Source organism: Plectropomus leopardus, chromosome 4, assembly GCF_026936395.1.
Source record: "Plectropomus leopardus strain MGB_pleo_1.0 chromosome 4, ASM2693639v1, whole genome shotgun sequence".
Lineage (NCBI taxonomy): Eukaryota > Metazoa > Chordata > Actinopteri > Perciformes > Serranidae > Plectropomus > Plectropomus leopardus.
In genome coordinates, this window is record NC_142179.1 from 28788419 (window position 1) to 28808458 (window position 20040).

At 38.4% G+C, this 20040-nt stretch overlaps 1 protein-coding gene across 1 annotated transcript in view; it reads left to right on the plus strand.

Moving 5' to 3' along the window:
• The window catches only part of LOC121944861 (transmembrane protein 132C), a 178559-nt gene extending 160664 nt beyond the window's left edge, over positions 1–17895 (plus strand). The window contains exons 7-9 of the mRNA XM_088077016.1: positions 10226–10499; positions 13822–14013; positions 16353–17895. Of these exons, the coding sequence (XP_087933142.1) occupies positions 10226–10499; positions 13822–14013; positions 16353–17522 (1636 nt within the window). The 3' untranslated portion in view covers positions 17523–17895. The remainder of the gene's footprint in view (positions 1–10225; positions 10500–13821; positions 14014–16352) is intronic.
• The last annotated feature ends 2145 nt before the right edge of the window (positions 17896–20040 follow it).

The following is a 20040-nucleotide window of genomic DNA, read 5'->3' on the forward strand; positions in this document are numbered from 1 at the left end:
CAAGTTTTAGGTTTTATTTTTGAGGATTTAAAGTTTTTTTTCTATTGGGAAAAGAATATTAAAACAAAATGTTATTTTTTTTAAAAAAGGAATAAAGTTTCATCATCATTGAATGATGCCTTTTCAGAGCCAATATTTGCATAAATGAAGCAAATAATTTAAAATAGCTTTGTTGGTCCAAAGTCTTCTTTGTAAAACATCAGAGCCACTCAGAAATACTTAGAGGGCAACTGAGGAACTGAGTGGATTAGTTGTGGGCAGACATACAGTGAAAATCAGATTTTAACTGGTTAAAATAGTTAAGAATTCTGTATAGTTGCAGTGATTTAACAAAATTGCAGGGTCTCCCAGAATTCACAGGAATCAGCTGAATTTGGCATTTATTGTTATGGTTGAAATCCAATGTATGTGTGCCCATCTATAGGAATCCATTTTATTTGTCGCCCACATTACAGAAAAGAGGTCCACACTTGAGTTGTATAAAGTGACATGAGTCCACTGTTGGCTGGTATATAATGACACAAGTTCCATCTTAGATATATAGTATAGAGTGACATTCCCATTTCAACATGGATAAATGACAAAGAATAGGAAAAAGAAGTTAGATGCATTATTGTTCAAAGAAAATAATCTTACAAAATGTAATAATAAAATTATTTATTTTTTTAGGAAATTGGAGATAGAAATATCATTTTAGTTTTTTCGCATTGCTTTTTGAATCGTGCACCTGAATAAGTTTTTGAGTTGCTGTTTAAGAGTGTGCTCCTTTTTACCTTGTGTTGAAAACACATTGACAACCCATCATGATATAAATGACTAGAGCAATCTTTTAATGGTATTTATAATATGGGAGGTTTTGTGAGCAATCAGTTTGTCTCAGTTACAGGGATAAGTCAGTTAGAGGAATGATTAACCTCTGAAACCCTCTGTTCAACTGCTGAGATGAACTATTTCAAATTCTATAGGTTTTTGGCTGTACTTTTATTGTACTTTAACTTTAAATTCTAAAAAAGGAAAGTCAGTCCACACTTTGTCCCTCTGGCCTGTACAAAATGACACTTCTTGTTTTGTTTTGTTTTGTTTTGTTTTATATTTTCTCCAATGTTTTAAATTAATCTTAAATCTGCATTAGACAGACAAAAATTGTATATACACATTACTAGATCTCAAGAAAAACCAAACAACTACAACTACTAAAACAACTAAAGAAATATAAAACAGCCAACAATACAAAAACTGCAGAACTAGGATCAAAATAGGATCACCTTTCAAGTAAAATAAAAAAATAACGCTGAGAGATCTGGAATGAATTGTTCTGCTGTACGACCTTTTAAAGTCTTCTGTTGTAGGAGAGGGAACTGAGAGTTTTAAATGGGTGTACTGGCATGCAAAATTACCAGCACATTTATGGATTAGGTCTTTAACAGAGGCTGACTACTCATTTTGTATTGGATTAAATGATTTGCCATCTCTCTGTGTGCATGCTGCAGTGACCAGAGGGACTTATTATTATTCAACACAGTTTTGGTTTTATATGAAGAATTTCAAATTCTTAAAGGGTTTTAGTTTATGATGTAAGATTAAACAATCCTCCACATTGACTGAGTGGGAGTGTCCAGCACCCATGTGCCTTTAAGGTTGCCTCTGAGAAATGAGTGACTTGGAGAGGGTGAGGGGTCACGTGCAGCTCTGTGCCAGGCCTTGATTCTCTGCAGTGGGGTTGGTTTTGTTGTTGACGATGGTCAATAGGCCATTCCACATTAAGCTTCAGAGATGCTAATTTATATTAGCTAGAATGTTACATCCAACTTGACTGCCTGAGACATGGGTCTGTCCCCTGTCCTGGTTAAGCAAGTGGCACACAGTGCTTATTTTAGCTGGTACAACATCTCTGGATTATTGGGAAGAACATCCTAAAAGCTTACAGATTGGGTATATAATTCTCCACTCAAATTCCCACTAGCTTGAATACTGATACAAAAGTAGTACTTTTTTACTGGATAGTTAAATATTTGAACATATTTAATTACCTAATAATTACATGAATTTCATGGCAAACCATTGTGATGTTACATAGTTTATTGTGCCAAGTTAACATTTAATTGTTCTAATCATAATAAAAGGTTTGGTTTCAACTATAGGAGTAAAACAAAACTAAAGAGTAAGAGTGATCGACTGATCATCATCTTAAACATATTCAGGAAACAGACATAATATGTCAGAATGCAACATTGAGTCAAAGAAAACATGGTGGATTATTGTAGTTTTGTAACATAGGTTTTGTTATTGGATCTGTAATGTTGAATTTATGTAGTCCATTTTCACCTCCTGAACCCTTTTCATTTGAGCTGCAGTGATATAAATTTAAAAGGTTTGGTCATAAATCAGTTTGAACTTATATATGAAAAATAAATAGTTTTCTAACCTATAAAACATTTAATGGGGGCAAACGTATGCATGCTTAACACAGCGCTGAGAAACAAAGCATTTTTAAGTGACTGTAAGATTTAAAACAGCAAATGCAACTTAAAATGGCCTCCCAACTAATATGTCAAGATCCACTACATGGTATATTTTAACAGTTTAACAATATACCATCAGTAGTGTATCAGTGTATCAGCGCACTATCAGTAGTTGCACTTATTTATTAGTTATCAAGTAGTATTGACAAAAGTGAAATTAACAGTCTGTTAACAGCCAGCTTAGGAAAGATGACACTGACATGTAAAATTATCAGCACATTTATGGAGCGAAATGCATCCCTAAAGGAGGTTAAATATTCATTTGTTTGTGAAAAATTGTTGTTCATCTCTAAGATGTTAAACATTTGATTCAGTGGTGCTCTGCATTATTAAGTAAGCAAGCACATGGTGTTATAGATATATTGTTAGATTTATGAGCCTTCAGTTGATGAAGCTGACAAAAATATGTAATTTCCTCTACACTGAAGAGGTGGAGTGACCAGCACCCATATGATTCTCAGATCCTAACTTTGAATGTTGAACAGTGAGACTGCTGCCACTGAGAAGTGAGTGACCTGCAGTGAGTGAGGGGTTTGACTCTGTGCAAGTCAGTCTGTGAAAATCTGTCAGGCCTTTGATTCCCTGCAGTGCGGGGATGGTTTCTTCTAGCTGACGATGGTCGCTAGCACATGACACATTGAGCTAAGGGGTTACAACTTTTCATATCCAAGATGCTGTATCTGATTTAGACTGACTGAAACATGGCTTATTCTCCCATCCTGGGTTTAACAAGTAGCACACACTGCTTATCTTGGTTAGTACAACATCCCTGGATTATTGGGAAGAACACCCTGAAATTGTAATGGAGTAGGGCATACAATTCTCCACTTTAATTCCCATTTTAAATACTGTTTTTTTTTCAAAACTTGTACTATTATTTATATTTAAGTAGTTGAACATATTCAGTTACCTAATGATTACATCTGTTATTTCATGACATACCATTTTGTTGTTGCACAGGTTATTGCCTCAAGTTTACATTTCATTATTCTAATTATAATAAAGGTTCTGTTTTAACTAAAGAGGTAAAAAAATACTACAGAATTAGATACTCTGTAAAGCATCTACAAACATTATTTAGATAGTTAAAATGTTGTCACTTCATTGATTGTATGGAGTAAAACTAATTTGGCCCTTTTAAATGTTTTATAGGTGAGCTACATAAAGAGTACATGTTTGTGTCCTGATTGTGTGATTATCATTTTAAACACATATATGAACAGAAAGTCAATGTTGACATGCAACTTTGAGCCAAAGATAAATGTAGTGGGTTATTGTTGTTTTGCAAACTTTGTAACCTATTAAAAATTTAATGAAGGGCAAACATGTATGTATACCTTACAAAGTGCTTAGAAAGACATTATTTATTAAGTGACTCAAAAGATTTAAATAGCAACTGCAACTTTATAATGGTCTTCCAAATAGTATTTCAAGATCTGCTACATGGTATTTGTTAACAGTTTAACAGTTTATTACCATTAGCAGTTGCAACTTTATAGAAACCATCCAAACAATGTTTATAAACAGTTTTCAAAACCAACTATTAATAGTTAACAAAGTGTTATAAATATTTGGTCTATCTATCCAAGAGATATTTATATTGTATAATTCTACTTTTTTGTTTTACAAAGGTTTACAAATTAGTTGGAAACCATTAATACTTAGTTTATGTATTTATACAAGACTGTATAAGTCTTGGTATTTGACTAATAAAATAACAATCTATAACATTACTTATAATGGGTAAAGTTAATTAGTTATCATTTCTTCATTGGTTATCAAGGAGTATTGACAAAAGTATAATTAACAGTCAGTTAACAAATTATTAATGATGCCTATAATACAGTATTGCCAGCTTCAGAAAGATGATACCGACACGTAAAATTACCACATTTATGGAGTAAGATGCATCCCTAAAAGAGGCTGAGTATTCATATGTGTGAAAAAAAATGTTATTCATCTCTGTATGATCTATGTACATTTGATTCAATGGCTTTGTGCATTCTTTTTAGAAAGCAATCTGTCTTTTATTACATTCACACACAGTTTTATAGCCATATTTTTATATTTACTTGGCCTTCAGTTGATGAAGTGGACAAAATATGTAATTTCTTCTACACTGAAGAGGTGGAGTGACCAGCACCCATATGATTCTCAGATCCTAACTTGAGTGTTGAACAGTGGAGACTGCTGCCACTGAGAAGTGAGTGACCTGCAGGGTGAGGGGTTTGATTCTCTGCAAGTCAGCCTGTGAAAATCTGTCAGGCCTTGATTCCTGCAGTGCGGGGGATGGTTTCTTCTAGCTGACGATGGTCGTTATGGTCGTGGAGGACATTATTACATTGGGCTTCAGGGTTGCTTACTTCTCATATCCTAGATGTTGTATCTGACTGAAACATGGCTTTTTCCTCTTCCTGTGTTAAACAAGTGGATGTTGGGTAAGATAATGTTAAACTGTAAAGAGTAGAAATACAAGCAGAATTCCACATTTGTCGTCAATTGCACAATTGACTACAAGCTATTCAAAAAAAGGAGTTAAACATGTTTTTCACATGAAGAAACATCTGCTGGGAAGTGACATAATAACCACATGTATGTAATATCACTGAAATAATTGAAAGGTAATTATTTATTAAGTGGCCCTCTAAAGCAGTAGGGCATCTTTGGCTCAGTGGCTCTGTTTGTCTGAATTTTAACGCAATGGCCATCAGAAACACATTAACATTAGTTAAACTTATGCTAAAGAGTTGTTTCAGTTGACAACACTGGAATGTAAAGACCTGTAAAGCTGAGTGTCAATGTAAACTTATTTTAGCAATCTCACATGCCTTCATGCACACTCTCTGTGCCGCAGTGACAATGCTGTATACCAGCCCTGTATTTGCCAACTAATTTACAACTCTATGTGTTACCAACTATAGTTATCAAAAACAACCAAAAAATAGATATAACAATAATAAAAACTTAGTTCTGGGTTGCACAAACCTCTTTGAATGGGGTCAACAGAAGATAACTAGTGAAGGCCCATTCATAGATGTGTATCCTGCTGTGATGGTTTTGAGATGAGGTGTTGGTGGCTCATCACCATTTCAATGCCCATCAAAAAACACTAACATACCAGTTAAACTTTAAGTGCTAAAGAAAGGTTTTAGTTCACAATACTGGAATTTAAAGTCCTGTAAAGCTGAGTGTCATTGTGAACTTATCGTATTATTATATTATTTATTATGTGCCTTTCACTTCATGCACACTCTTGTGCACTGTGACAATGCTGCATGCCAGTGTGTGTAGTATATGTTATAGACTGTAGTCATTAAAAAACAAACATCTTTGAATGGGGTCTAGATTAGATAATGCTAAAATACACTTACAAACACAGGTGTTTCATCCATCACTAAAAAACTATTCATTTTGAACACAATGGAACACATTACAAAACAAGATATTTGGTGTTCAAATCCATTACCTATCATAATAGCATGAAAAGGAGCCTGTATCTATAAATGCAAATTAAGACTTAACTATGCAAAGTGAAAGCCAGATATCAGCAAAATCCAGAAACACTGCCAACTTCCCCGGACCTGAGCTCATCTGTCACGTCACAGTGAATATTAAGACAAGTTATAATTGTGTTCACATTATAGCCTTTATTTTAAAAAGCTACAATGGCAACATTTCTGTTGCCAATTTACTAAACAATGAGAAGCTTTACTGAATAGATACATTTTGTATTAGATATTTTTCTTTACAAAATGCACCTTTCTATTTCTTTTTCATTAATCTATGGTGGAGTGTGAATATCACTCTGTCCTATCCAAAAGGAACTTGTGTCATTATGTACCAGCCAACTTGGGACCAATTGCCGCTTATTCTATATGTGTGGCCCTTTTTTCTGTAATGTTGATCAACAAAGAAAATGCATTCTTATGCATATAAATTGAAAGCACGCACATACATTGTAAAAGAGATCCTGTGCTTGTAATAACTCTTAATGGGAATTTCCAGTAAAAGTCTGATAATAAATCTATTTTTATGATTAATCAGCAAATACTATTGCTGACCTTTATATCGTTTTGGTCCTTTCTGGGAAACCCTTCATTGTAAAGGTGAACATCTAAAGTAGGAATTCCAGTATGTTTTTTCCATGGCCAAGGGATCAGCCAGTATGTGTGATATCTCTGATCTAGACACTAGAGAAAGAAGTCTCAGACTTGTAATGTCATGAAGTATAAAAGTCTGGAGCTGCTCTTCTGCTCATCGAGAGCCTAATTTTGGGGACCAACAGAATGTTTGTTATCCCTCAAACCCAAATGAACTTTATTATATTGGTGTTGTCAGTTCTGTAACAGAAAATGTTCCCCATATACTTATAACATTGTTCTGGCTGTTCTCAGTGTTATCTAGAAAATCTTTCACAATTTCATATCAATGGAGCAACTTCACACTTTATATCACATGACATCACAAGCACTCCAGTTTTTGGATATGGGAGCGAGTTGCCCATGTTTACTAATGTTTTAGGACTGCCTTAGATCATAGAAATAATATGTATGTATTTTAGAAATGGGCATACTTCCCATTAATACAGTATCAAGCCATAAAAGGTTAAGTCAGCCACTAAAGTTGAGCCTTTATATTCTGTTACACAAACATACTAACAAATCATATTTGAAGAAGAAATGTAACATTATTCAGATGAGATTTTTTTTCACAAGTATTATTAAATATGTTTGTATGTGCTTTACATGGTTGAGTGTGAATGTCAACTGCTATCTAAGAAGGAACTTGTGACATTATGTACCAGCCAACAGTGGACTCATGTCATTATATCCTACTCAAGGGTGGACCTTCTTCTGTAATGTGCACCAACAAACAAGTTGTATTTTTAAGTACAGACTGAGAACACAAGTATATTGAAAACTTGATTGACATTCACTACTTGTGAAAACTGGTCAGGTAAGTATTTTGGAAATTGAACAATTTTTAAAGGTCAAGTCAAAGTTTGATGTTACATAATTTTAATTTAAAACTCCTTTTTAGTTTTCTTACAAAAGGAAATGGAGTGTGGACATTTTTTTTTTTCTTTTTAGAGTGCAAAGTTCAAAGAGTACAAACAGAAGTCGACTTATGAAGGCCCATTCATAGATGTGTATCCTGTTGTGATGGTTTTGAGATGAGTTGTTGGTGGCTCATCACCATTTCAATGCCCATCAAAAAACACTAACATACCAGTTAAACTTTTAAGTGCTAAAGAAAAGTTTCAGTTTACAATACTGGAAATGTAAAGTCCTGTAAAGTTGAGTGTCATTGTGAACTTATCGTGAACATTTATTATGTGCCTTTCACTTCACGCACACTCTCTGTGCACTGTGACAATGCTGCATGCCAGTGTGTGTAGTATGTGTTACAGATCTGTAGTCATTAAAAAACAAACATCTTTGAATGGGGTCTAGATTAGATAATGCTAAATACACTAACAAACACAGGTGTTTCATCCATCACTGAAAAACTATTGTAGAACACAAAGGAATACATTACAAAACAAGATATTTGCTGTTCAAATCCATTAACTATCTGCTATAATAGCATGAAAAGATTTAGAGAACCTTGAGAAATCTCTGCATAAAAGGGACAAGGCTAAAACCAAAAATGAATGGCCATGACCTTGACCCATAAAGCTGCACTGCATTAAATACCAACATGATATCACAAAATGAGCTTAGGGACACTGAAAACCACTGACAGTGAAACACAGTTCATCACTGCATCTATAAATGCAATTTAAGACTCTACTATGCTATGAAAGCCAGATTCAACAAAATCCAGAAACGCCCACTGACTTCTCTGGACCTGAGCTCATCTGTCATGTCACAGTTTGATTTCTTTCTTTGAAGCAAACAGCTTTTAAGGATTAGTCACAGACTTGTGTTAAATCATTTTATAGTGATTAACTAATTAAAATAAATATATTATTTATTAAAATAAGTAATTATATTGTTGATCATTTTATGTATAATGTTACTCGCTTATAGATTTATTTTTCTGAATTTTTGGTGATACATTGGTAGTTACAATTGGTCTGTCTAAATATACATATATATATATATATATATATATATATATATATATATATATATATATATATATATATATATATATATAAAACAAAGACAACAATAAAGTTATTAACAGTAAATAGTAAGATAAAACTGAATTCACAGGATTATGGAGCCTTTCTTTAAAAGATATACTTTGCTTTTGGCAAGTATTATTTCTGTAATATTTATTATCACAAAAATGTTGATATATTGCAAGCAATAAAGTTTATATACCCATTTTTAAAGATACAAATGAAGTTTAGTGAAAAAGAAGCACTTTATAGGTGAGAGAACCAGGATAAACCAGTTTGACTGCAGTATATGGATGTCCCCCTTTGATAGGCAGACGCCAAGGCTTCAGGTCCCTCTTGGCAATTTCTTTAAAAATTTGTAAAAATCACATTTGCAGTAATATTGTGAAAGAAGACCTCAAAAGTAAATTTTCAATTCTAGTTTTGTATTTTTAAAATGACTGCTAATAAAGGTTCCCTCTTGGATAGTACACTTAGATAGTCCCCTATTATTCATGTTCGCATGTATGTGTGTGTGTGTGTGTGTGTCAACGTTTGACAGAGCTCAGTTAAAGTTAAACACTGCAGAAAATACAACAAACCACACATCAGTGCAGAGCTCAGTGCTCTGTTTCTCTTCTCATCTATAAAGAATGTATTTATGACTATATCATAATACTATAATAACTATCAGTTGTGATGTCGATATATTAGTTGTTATTAGTATTTAGTAAAGACAGAATACTTTACAACTACAACATTAAAAATGTATTGACCAGAGTTGGAATAATAGTTTAACAAATCAATTCATGTTATGTACATTTAAGTAGTATTAGTATGAACAAAATTACAGATTATTAGATAATGGACTTTTATTATTATTAAGCCTTTTCTTTAAAAAAAAAAAAAAAAATGTGTAGCCCACATATTTAGATCGAGGGCGTGTTATTCTTTGTTTTATTTCTTAACAACGCAGCCAGTGCTAGCACCTCTTGATGCCAATGTCAGCATGCTATTGGTACATATATAGCTGTCCATCACGATGTCAGATCCCCTTTTTACGGCATAAAATATCCAATAAATACCAAACTTATCAGAAAAAACAAGCATTCGGACATACAGTAGTGCAGGATTTTAAAAACTACCTAAAATAATAGAAACAATTCTTTGGAAAAAAAAAATATTAGATGTGCACTTTGATCTTATAGTTTGGCCTATGTCCACAAAGAGGGGGCGGAGTTTATGACCTGTAGCCAGCCACCACCAGGCGGCGTTTAAGATTTTTTGGCTTCAGTTTTTAGGAGCTGTCATGTCCCAATATTTTTATTTTACAGTCTATAGCCTGTGCCAGACTTCACCAAATTTCATGGCAATCAAATAGTTGTCGACTTATAGTGCTAAAGTTGGGATTACCAAAATTTTTAGGATTCATTCTCTGGGCACCATGAATGGCTCCACCAAATTTCATGAGAATCCATCCTATGACTGCATCATTTTCAACATCGCCATCCCTTGAGCCGATCCTCCAGCATGACTTATAAAGATTCCAGTTGCTCCCATGTTGAACATCGGACTTTCACTTTTTTATAACCAGGTCCACACGGGACAGCGAGGACGAGGATGATGAGGACAGACGAGGACGAAGTTGCACCCTGCAGTACCAGCACGCCATGGTCAGAGTCCTGACCCATTTTGTAGCTGAGTCAGCTGATCCCCGAGGCCAGACCAGTTTCATGCTGGGCTCTGATTGGCAGGTGGACATTACAGAGCTAGTGTGGGACTTCCTGAAGGTAGAGGATCCCCAGATTGCACAGCTACTGGACAGGAGGATTCTGGTGGGACTCGACATGGGGATGACCACTATCCAGGTAGGCCATGTCCTTTAAAAGGGAACTGTATAAAGGATTTCATGTGTAGCATTTAGATAGATACCGTTACATAATAATCCCACTTTGTTCCAGATACAACGTCATTCTTATTAGTGATTAATTGTAGACAAAATTGTTAACAGAGACAGTCAGAGAGACTGCAATCAAACCCTCAGGTTAGCCTAAACTGCCCACGCAACCATCTATCCCAGTATATAGACACACTTCACGGTTCACCTTTCCCCTACTGCACTTTCTTTCCTCATGCACACTTTGATAAATAAAATATTTTCAGAATTGATAGAAATGGCTAAAACTACGAAAATAAGTTGTAAAAACATCTGAACTATTCCATAACTCAGCAAAGATCATAATCTTTGTCTCATGCTCGCAGCATTGTTAATGATACAGTTGAAGGGAGTGCGAGCAGCTGTAACATCCCATTTGTGCCAGTGCTTCCCAAACTAAGACCTTGTTTCCTGTTGCTTCCTGTGTCAAAGAAGATCTATCCACTTGTCCTTCTCTCGGCACATGCTTTGAGAAGGGAGAGAGGAGAATCCAGAAGCAGCTCCTGCTAACAGTGAATAAATTCATTCATTGTGCCATCTGCCATTGTGAGAATCTCTCAAAGCTTCTGTCTGCCTCCGATCTTGTGACTTCAGTTCATTGTACATTTCTTCCAAAATGTGATGATGTAACAGTGTAGAGGGCACTATAGAGGCTGCCAATAATCTCGGCAAAGGTCTGTTTCACTAATTATTCCCAAGGTCTCAAAACTCATGCAGTAATGATTTTACTACTACTAAGTATCAAATTGGGAACATTAAAAAATATTTGAATTAATAAATCAAAAATGTACATGTATTTGTGCACAAATACCTGTTCGGATAATATACAGAAGGAACATGAACATATGGTTTATTCCAGGGACGATAACAGATGCCACTGGTATGACTCGCACCTCCTTTTGTCTTGAGCAGACAGGTGCTTACTGGTGTGTCACAGTCTGTTCTGCAGGCTCGCAGCAGTGAGTGGTTCCTCCCCCTCGGCCCTTTGGTTTGTCATGCTGTTCAAGCTAACTGGATGAGTATCAGCCTCCTAATGGCATCAGTGTGAGTGGGATCCGCTCCCTGGCATTGAGGACTCATTCATCTGTCTGTGTGCAGACATGTCTTCACCTTCCGAAAACATCCACACTCTCACAAAACAAGCACGAACTGGAAAACATGACGGGCGCGAAGGTCTGTCAGCTGTGCCACGCGCCACACAGACTGATGCACAAGGAGGAATTTATCAAGATATGCATGCAGACAGAGTCCCACACGCCACACATGGCATTCATCATAAATACAGTTAGACTTCCTGTTTTTGAATTGGGGTTAAAATGTGCCTTTCCTCTGGATTACCAGTATTAATCAAAGGGAATGGATTCTTACCTACAGGAGGTGTTGGAGTTGGGAGGCAGCCAAGTTCCAGTTGATGTTTGATCTACACAGCCTGAGTAAAGAGATAAAATAAAAAGTAGGTTTTGCATATTGCGCAGGGGCTCGTGAGCCTTTTATGTTAGATGAAACACTTGGAAAGACATTTTCTTAAATCACCTATAACTCATGGTAATCCGCTTTTTCGTGTCTGTGACATCTTCTCTGCAATGTGCTCATTGATGTGATGCTTTTGCATTCCGCCTGACAGGAATCCCTTGTCAATCAAGCTGTGTGACCAGCCTTGACATATTTCTGCTTCGGATATCCTGTTGATGAAGTTGCTATAGGTAGTTCTCCTTTTCTCTGTTCAGTTAAGGTTGCTCTCACTGCTGATTTCTCCTGGGAAAGACTTTCCCAACCCTTTGTGTTTAGAGGAGGAAATGAAAAAGCTTTCATGAGCAGGCTATACAATGGGTTGAGTCACTATTTTAGAGTAGCACAGCTGTAATAGATCGTACCAGAATGTCACAGGTTATTGCCTGACAATCACGTATTTGAGGGGAATGTTGTGGACGAAAAACTTTTCACTTTAAAGGTGCTGTATGCGACATTCAGAACCTGAATATAGCAGTAAATGACTATTTGCTGTGTAAAGATGTATTGGAGTAAAGGCTTCCTGAGCAGAGAATGCTACGTCTGTGTGTATTGTAATCCGAGCTTCTCTGTTCTTTGTTGCGGTAGACGGTCCAGCCAGGCAAGCATGTTAGTGCATGTGAGTCCCTGTATGTGTTTTCCACTGACTGGCTTATTGTCACCACTTTGCACTGCACTGCGCTGATAATGCTGCCCCATGGTGAAACAACATTTATTGTGGAAGTTTAGTGCCCATCCTCTAGTTCCCCCAGTGTTAACACTGTTAGCGTTGTCAGCACAGTTGCCATTGTTACAACTGTGTGAAGCTATTAGCATTAATAGCTGCTTAAGGACTCAGCCACCACTATCTTGAGAGCCGTGTGCAGTGTGAAGACTCTGAATCATTGAGTGTGTTTACACTGACATGAAAAACCTGTTTGTGAGCTGGATGTTTGGACCCAACCAACATGTATGTGGGGCCCTTATGGGTAGTAAACAGCCTGAAAAATGGGTACTATATGTGATTGGCCACGAGTTCCATTATGGCCCCATGCCAAATGCCCATATGTGTGGGTTTACACAAGTGGGCCCCACAGGGGTGATGCTTGGGCTACCAAGGTCCCAATTTTGTATGGGTCCAAAATGGGCATCTTATGATGGGCTCACTTGGGTAAACCCATCCAGTTGGCAACGGGTCATTTTGATACCATGGACAGTTCCATATAGGACTAATTTTCAGCCCATACTACCTACAAGGGCCCCTCATACAATGTATGTGTTTGGACTGTTAACACCATATTCTGTTTTCAGAAACCCACTTAGACCTTATCCTGCTTATGAGAAAGCAGAAGATGCTAGCTGGAGTACTCTATGCAGGCAGACAGCTGTTGGTGATCAGAGTAGAGAGGAAATTAGCAGTTGTCAAGTGGTAGTAAATGTACTGTAGTGTTTATATTTCCTGTCTCACACATCTCTCATCCCTTCTTTCTTTCTTTCAAACTCCACAGGTGTTACAGACTTCAGTAATCAGTAACCGGGTTACTAGTATTGATCATGTAAACAGGGAATATGAATATGTGCTCATATAAACATCATTTTCCAAATAAAATTTTACCTGGGATAAGCCTCGTAAATGGGTTATTTGTGTCCATGTAAATACACTCATAGATATGCTCTGAATGTGGCACACAGCTCTTTTCAAATGTTGCAGCTGTAATCTATAATATTATCCTTTTTTTTTCTCCACTGTCTTTTGCCCCTCCCAGGTGTTGTCTCCTTTGTCTGACTCGATCCTGGCAGAGAAGACTATCACAGTGGTGGATGACAAAGTGACCATCACAGAGTTGGGGGTCCAGCTGGTGACGGGCCTCTCCATGAGCCTGCAGCTCAGTCCAGGAAGCAACAGAGCCATCCTGGCAACCACAACCACACAGGAGATTCTGCAGAGCCCCAAACAGGCCAGTATACTACAAGCAGAGCTAAAGCTCCGTATTCTGTTCATCAACAGAAATTTATTCAAACTTCAGCAACTACTTTGATAATCTATTAATTGATTTAGTGTTATATCAAAAAAAAGTCCAAATACTTTGCTGCTTCTCAAATGTTGAAGATTTGCTCGTTTTTTTATAGTGAACTGAATATCTAAAGGTTTTGGGATGTTGTTCAAATGGAACAAGCAATTTGATCATTCATTTTACCTCACCTTGACATTTTACTGACAATATGATTAATCTTTGATTTGAGTAGATACAATGTATAATGAAGAAAATTGTTGCAGCCTTGTATATAAGAGAGCTGAAGTGAAGTTTGTAAAAGAAATAAGGCGTGAACTGAGCTTTGCTTAATAGCTCATGTCTCTTTTAGCCACCGTAGTTGAATATAAAGCCTCTAATCTAATAGATTAAAAACAAAGACCAGTAATTATGTGCAAACACAATTTAGCCAGGTCTGATTAAGACAGAGAATGATGCTAATTAGTTTTACACCAGTAATTATTATCTCTTAGCATATTCAGTCATTCCTCAATGGTTTGAAAGCCATCTGAAAAAAGACAGACTTTTAAATATCTTCTGTAGCCAAAATATGTGCATTCTGCAGCCTTGATTACTGTGCTCTTCAAAACAAAAGACTCACTTCCGGAATCCATTTAACATCTGAGTCCTTGAATGAGCTATTTTACAATCAAAGAAAGGCGTGAGTGTGCATGTGCTCGTGCACACGTGTCTATTTGTTTGTTGCACACCATCCCTAACCCTCTTAACTCCAAGGCCTGAGAGCTAGAGTGTGACAGAATGTGTTTCCTTGGGCAGCTAATAGAAACGGGAGCTTAATCTAAGGGCATGCAAAAGCAACTCCACAGCTTCTGTACTAAAATATGACTTACAGCCCAAACTTGGCCGTTCTGTCATACTTTGCCTCCCTTTCTCATTTGCCCTGGCTACTCTCATTGTGGCCCCTTTGATCTGCCCATCAAGTGCTCGCACAAGTTCTCTGAACTGCTCCTTTCCATTCCTCTCCCTTCCCTTTTTCCTCATGTAAGGATGGTTGGGGAGGCCATTTATCTCCCCTATCTCCACGTGCAAACTGTGAAGATAAGCAGGCAGCTCTGCACTGTAAGTCCTCGGGTGTCAGTAATTAGGGAGCGTTGACAGACCACTGTGGGGATCTGCCTTTAGGGATTTGTCCTTCGGCAACATTAAAAGGCAAATTGTGAAACTGCAGTAGGGGAAGGCGTTAAGATGCCTATGTATGGCAAATCCTCACTCGCATGAGCAGTGTTTAATGTAACTGTTTGATCTTTTCTGCCTATCTTCCAATCTGCATCCCCCTTCAGTTTAGAGGGAATAGCCACTGAGATAGCAGAACATGCAAATAAACATTCCGCGTCTCATTCTTCGTAATGATCTTTACTTAGCAAAGCAGGGTTTCCCACACATTCATTTATCTGTGGCGGCCTGCCACCTGCCAGACGGAGCAGTAGAAGGTCAGGCACAGTGGAAGTGAAACTTAACTTTTCGGGTCTAAAAGTTTGATTTCAACCATTCTCTGCAGCTGCTCCAAATATCCGTCTATCTGATGGATTGACAGATTGACTATCTAACCCGCGACTAAAACTGCAGCTCAGGACAAAACCAAGTAATGATGACTTCAGCCTGCATGACCTTTACGGACCCGCAAAAATGTCCGAATTTAGAGAGGGGACACAGAATGATAAGGAAGGGCCACATGCATACACAAAAGAACAAAAAAACAAACCTCCCATTTTCATTGTCAGCTACTGCCACATATAGATTCTAATTCTGTGGGAAACACTGCAATGTGATATTACACATTACCTGAACATCTGGTTGCTAATCTAACTACCTACCACAAAGGAGGCCCTGCAATTTCATAAGATTTAACTGCTAATACTTTAAAAACTATTTGATCTTTTCCAGTTTGATTTCATGAAATGAGGATGGATGCAGTATTTTTGCAATATTTCTATTTATGTGTAATACAAAAGCACAACATGTTGCTTATGTGTCAATACACACGCCGAGTAGCCCAGTTGGCAGTTGGTAGATGGCGCCCCATGTACAGAGGCTGTGTCGCAGCTGCAGGTTCAGTTCCAGCCTGGGCCCTTTGCTGCATGTCATCTCTTTCTCTCTTTCCCCCTTTCACACTTAAGCTGTCCCTTGGCAAAAAAAAAAACTCATAAAGTAATCTTAAAAAAAGTAAAGAAGAAGTTGACTTTACTTTAAAACTTTACTTTCTCTTCCTCTCTCTGTATATTGTTGCCTGTGTGTTCCCACAGGAGGCCCTGATCAGTGCCTGGCTCCAGTTCAGCGACGGCTCTGTGGCTCCTCTAGACCTGTATAATCCCGACTTCTTTGTCCTGACGGCCACCTCCCTAGATGAGGAGATAGTGACAGTGCAGCAGAACCCCTCGTGGAAATGGCCTGTCATCGTGACGGAGGCCGAGGGCCAAGGCCTGCTGGTCAGGGTAGAAATGACTGTCTGCGAGGTCTGCCAGAAGTTCAAGCGCCGCAGCATCCTGGCAGCGGGGAACTGTAACGTCAGGGTGAAGTTTGGTCACAGTGACAGCTCAAGGGGGGGAGGCAGCGACTACAGTCCTGACGGAGACGATATGGAGAACAGAGGCAGGCTTTCCCCGTCCCAGGACAGGACTGGGCCTGACACCCACTACTATGGCAGCTCCATCTCTGACATGGAGGATGGGGTGTTGAGGAGAGCCACCACCACTAGAAGCGCAATAATGCGTAGACCCAATGGGGACAAACTTTCAGATGATGGTAGCCAAAACATGCCAATCGACTTTGCTGACTTCCCTGCTCAAGTGGACCTCCCCCGTGGCCGCAATATGGACGATGACCTCATGCAGACAGCTCGTGGGCTCACAGACCTGGAGATTGGCATGTATGCCCTGCTCGGAGTCTTCTGCCTCGCCATCCTCGTCTTTCTCATCAACTGCATCTCCTATACCCTGAAATACCGCCACAAGGAGCTCTCGATCGAGGGCCAGGAGAACATGAACCATGCCCACGATTGGGTTTGGCTAGGGAACGAGGCAGAGCTGCTGGAGAGCCAAATCAGCCTGTCGCCCCAGCAGGAGGAACAGACTTCCATGATGGACTCAAGCAGCGGGCTCGAGGAAGGCAGCCACCTGCTGAACGGAGGCTCGGCCCAGAAGAACGTGCAGGGCCAAGTGCACCGGGCAGCAGACACAGGGTGCATAGCCAAGGACAGCAAAGGAGACTCACCCACCACCAAGAGGAAGCGAGTCAAGTTCACCACGTTCACCACCATCCCATCAGACAGTAACTACCCCACTGTGAACACACTGACTGGAAGCCACAGCCAGGACATTAAGTGGGTGTGCCAGGACGTGGAGCTGGGAGACTCCAAGGAGTTGCGCAATTACATGGAAAGGTTAAATGACAGTGCTTTGAAAGAGGTGGCATAATGTACTGCGTGCACTTGTAACAAACTCACCCTTATGCCTTTCAGAGGACAGTGGGTCTGGACCGAAACCGGACCCGGATATTGACTTTACTCCAAACTGCCAAAGGGTCATCAAATTAAAGAGGACTGTCATCTCTCCACAAATGGACAAAAATTGCAATGAATGAGGACGTCAATTTCTTTTTTCTTTTTTCATTTGTTTATCAGATGATTTTTGTCATCACTTTATTACTACAGGGTTTAGATAGAATAATCCCAGGACTGATCTGCAGCAACCTGTAATATCCAGACAAAATGTAGATTTTAAAATGAACAGTAACCTGACTAGATAGATGTTCTGAATGTGCGTGCTCATTAAATGGTTTTGGAAGTTTTGTAACATTTTGGATATTAATTTCTTACGCCAGATCCTTATTCCGTGGAAGAGTTCTGGAGAGGCCAAAGCAAGCAATGACAAATTTCTGCATGTCGATGGTTAAAAAAAAAAAAAAAAAAAAAAAAAAGAAAAAAAAAGGCACAACTTTCTGGTTCATCCTCATCCTCTTTAACATGGCAGAAGACCTGTTATGTATATACTGAACAGTCTCCAAAGCATTGTATCGTTGCTCTGTATATTGTATTTTCATAACATTTAAGAAATACACAACAATGTGAAGAGCGTGTATCAGCTTTTATTGATCGCAGCATCACGAGGGCATTTATTTTCTCGAATCCTGAGGTCAGCTGATGAATGTGTTTGAGGAAAGGGAGCCAATTACACATTCATCTTTGTTAAGAGTATTTTATGAGATGCAATTTACACACAGGCCACAAGCTGCTCCCCTTTAATGCTGGCTGGCGGAGGGAAGCGGCCATTAATACTCTCATCTCGTCTATTAGAACTCAGTACCGTAACATGACAGCCAGAAGGGGCTTTTAAACTGAAAGGCTGGACAACATGGTAATGTGACATTTCCTACTACCACCCCACAGTTTAAAGTTTTGTGAGCTTTGAAGAAAATGCCAATTAAGGTGTCATTAACCTGTGCCCCATAGCCTCCAGAAAAAGCACACTGATGGACAAACTGGGATGAAATGCACTCTTCACTCTCTCAGGGAGAGAGTGGATACAAAAAGAGATAATTACAGGCAAGGTGGGAGACGTTTTCTTTTTGGAAATGGATCTTTTATTATTCAGATAATTGCACAAATAATAATCATCTCTGAAAACTTCCTAAACAAAGGCAGTCGGCTGAAAAATTGCATTTTGCTCAGTGAACGTTATTATCATCACAGTGGTGTTGGCTGATTGCATTTTTTTGTGTTATTATTTTCCATCAAGCAAAGAAATGTTCACATTATGTTAACTGTTGCTGCGGCATGGCTCAGATTGTTAATCAGCGACGCTCACGACTTTAGCTCAGAAGAAGGGAGGTGAGATACTTAAGCAAATGGTAGAAGTACCTTGATTGTAATTAGTGGATGCCATTTGGATTATGTCAACAATCTATGCTGAATGGAGCCCCTCCAGACACCTGTACGAGAGTTCAATGGCTTTTTATACTTTTATTTAGCAGATGAAGAGGCTTGTGTACTGATTCTCTTTCTACATCTGTGGTGCTGCTATTAATCCACTGCACGCTGATCCAGGAAACTGAATTAACACAACAAAAGGAATCGATAAATTGATTTCAAATTGAAATATAACAAGCCATGATGGGTATTAAAATAATTAAAGCAGATCATTAATTAGCTGTTTTGGGAGATAAGCTAGTTTGTCTTCTCGCTGAGAGTGAGATGAGAAGACTGACAGCACTCACTGTAACTGTACGGTAAATATGAAACTACAACCAGCAGACTGTCAGCTTAGCTTAGCATTAAGAATGGAAACGGGGGGAAAAAGCAAGCCTAGCTTCGTCCAAGTCTAACAGAAGCAACCCGTCTCTACGGCCGTACAAAAACCGAAGTGTAAAAATGACACGCGGTTTACGTGATGGTCGGTGGATTCTTGATCAGTGCAGGTACTTCCTGGAGTCCTTCAACCCTGAAATGGGTTCGCATTTAAGCACTCGTGGTTCCCTCATCTCGCAATATTTTGAATGGATTTTTGGTTAGATGTCTGAAATGAAGCCTTTACATGTGTTAAAAAAGGCAGTTGCTGAGGCGGCTAGATGAGACTACTGAGCATCATCATGATTAACAAATACACACATGACATACATGAATGGTATCAAGAAAGCACAGAGGTCAAGTTTGAAAGATATGAAACTAATACTGACGCCAACTGGTTACAGTATTTTAAACTGTTCAGTAAAAGTAAATAATATAACAACCTCAGCCTAGCCATTCTATTCTTAAAGTCCAAATCTAAACTACTGGAATTGTATCTTGCACATACATGTATGCACACACACAGGAAAATTCTCTCTGCTACGCTTTTGTTTTCGTTTCTGCTCTGTCCTCAAATGTTTTGTTTTTTCACTGTTATGCGATCTGCTGTCTCCTGTGTGATTTTCCTGCTCCTGTGGCTCTATCAGTGG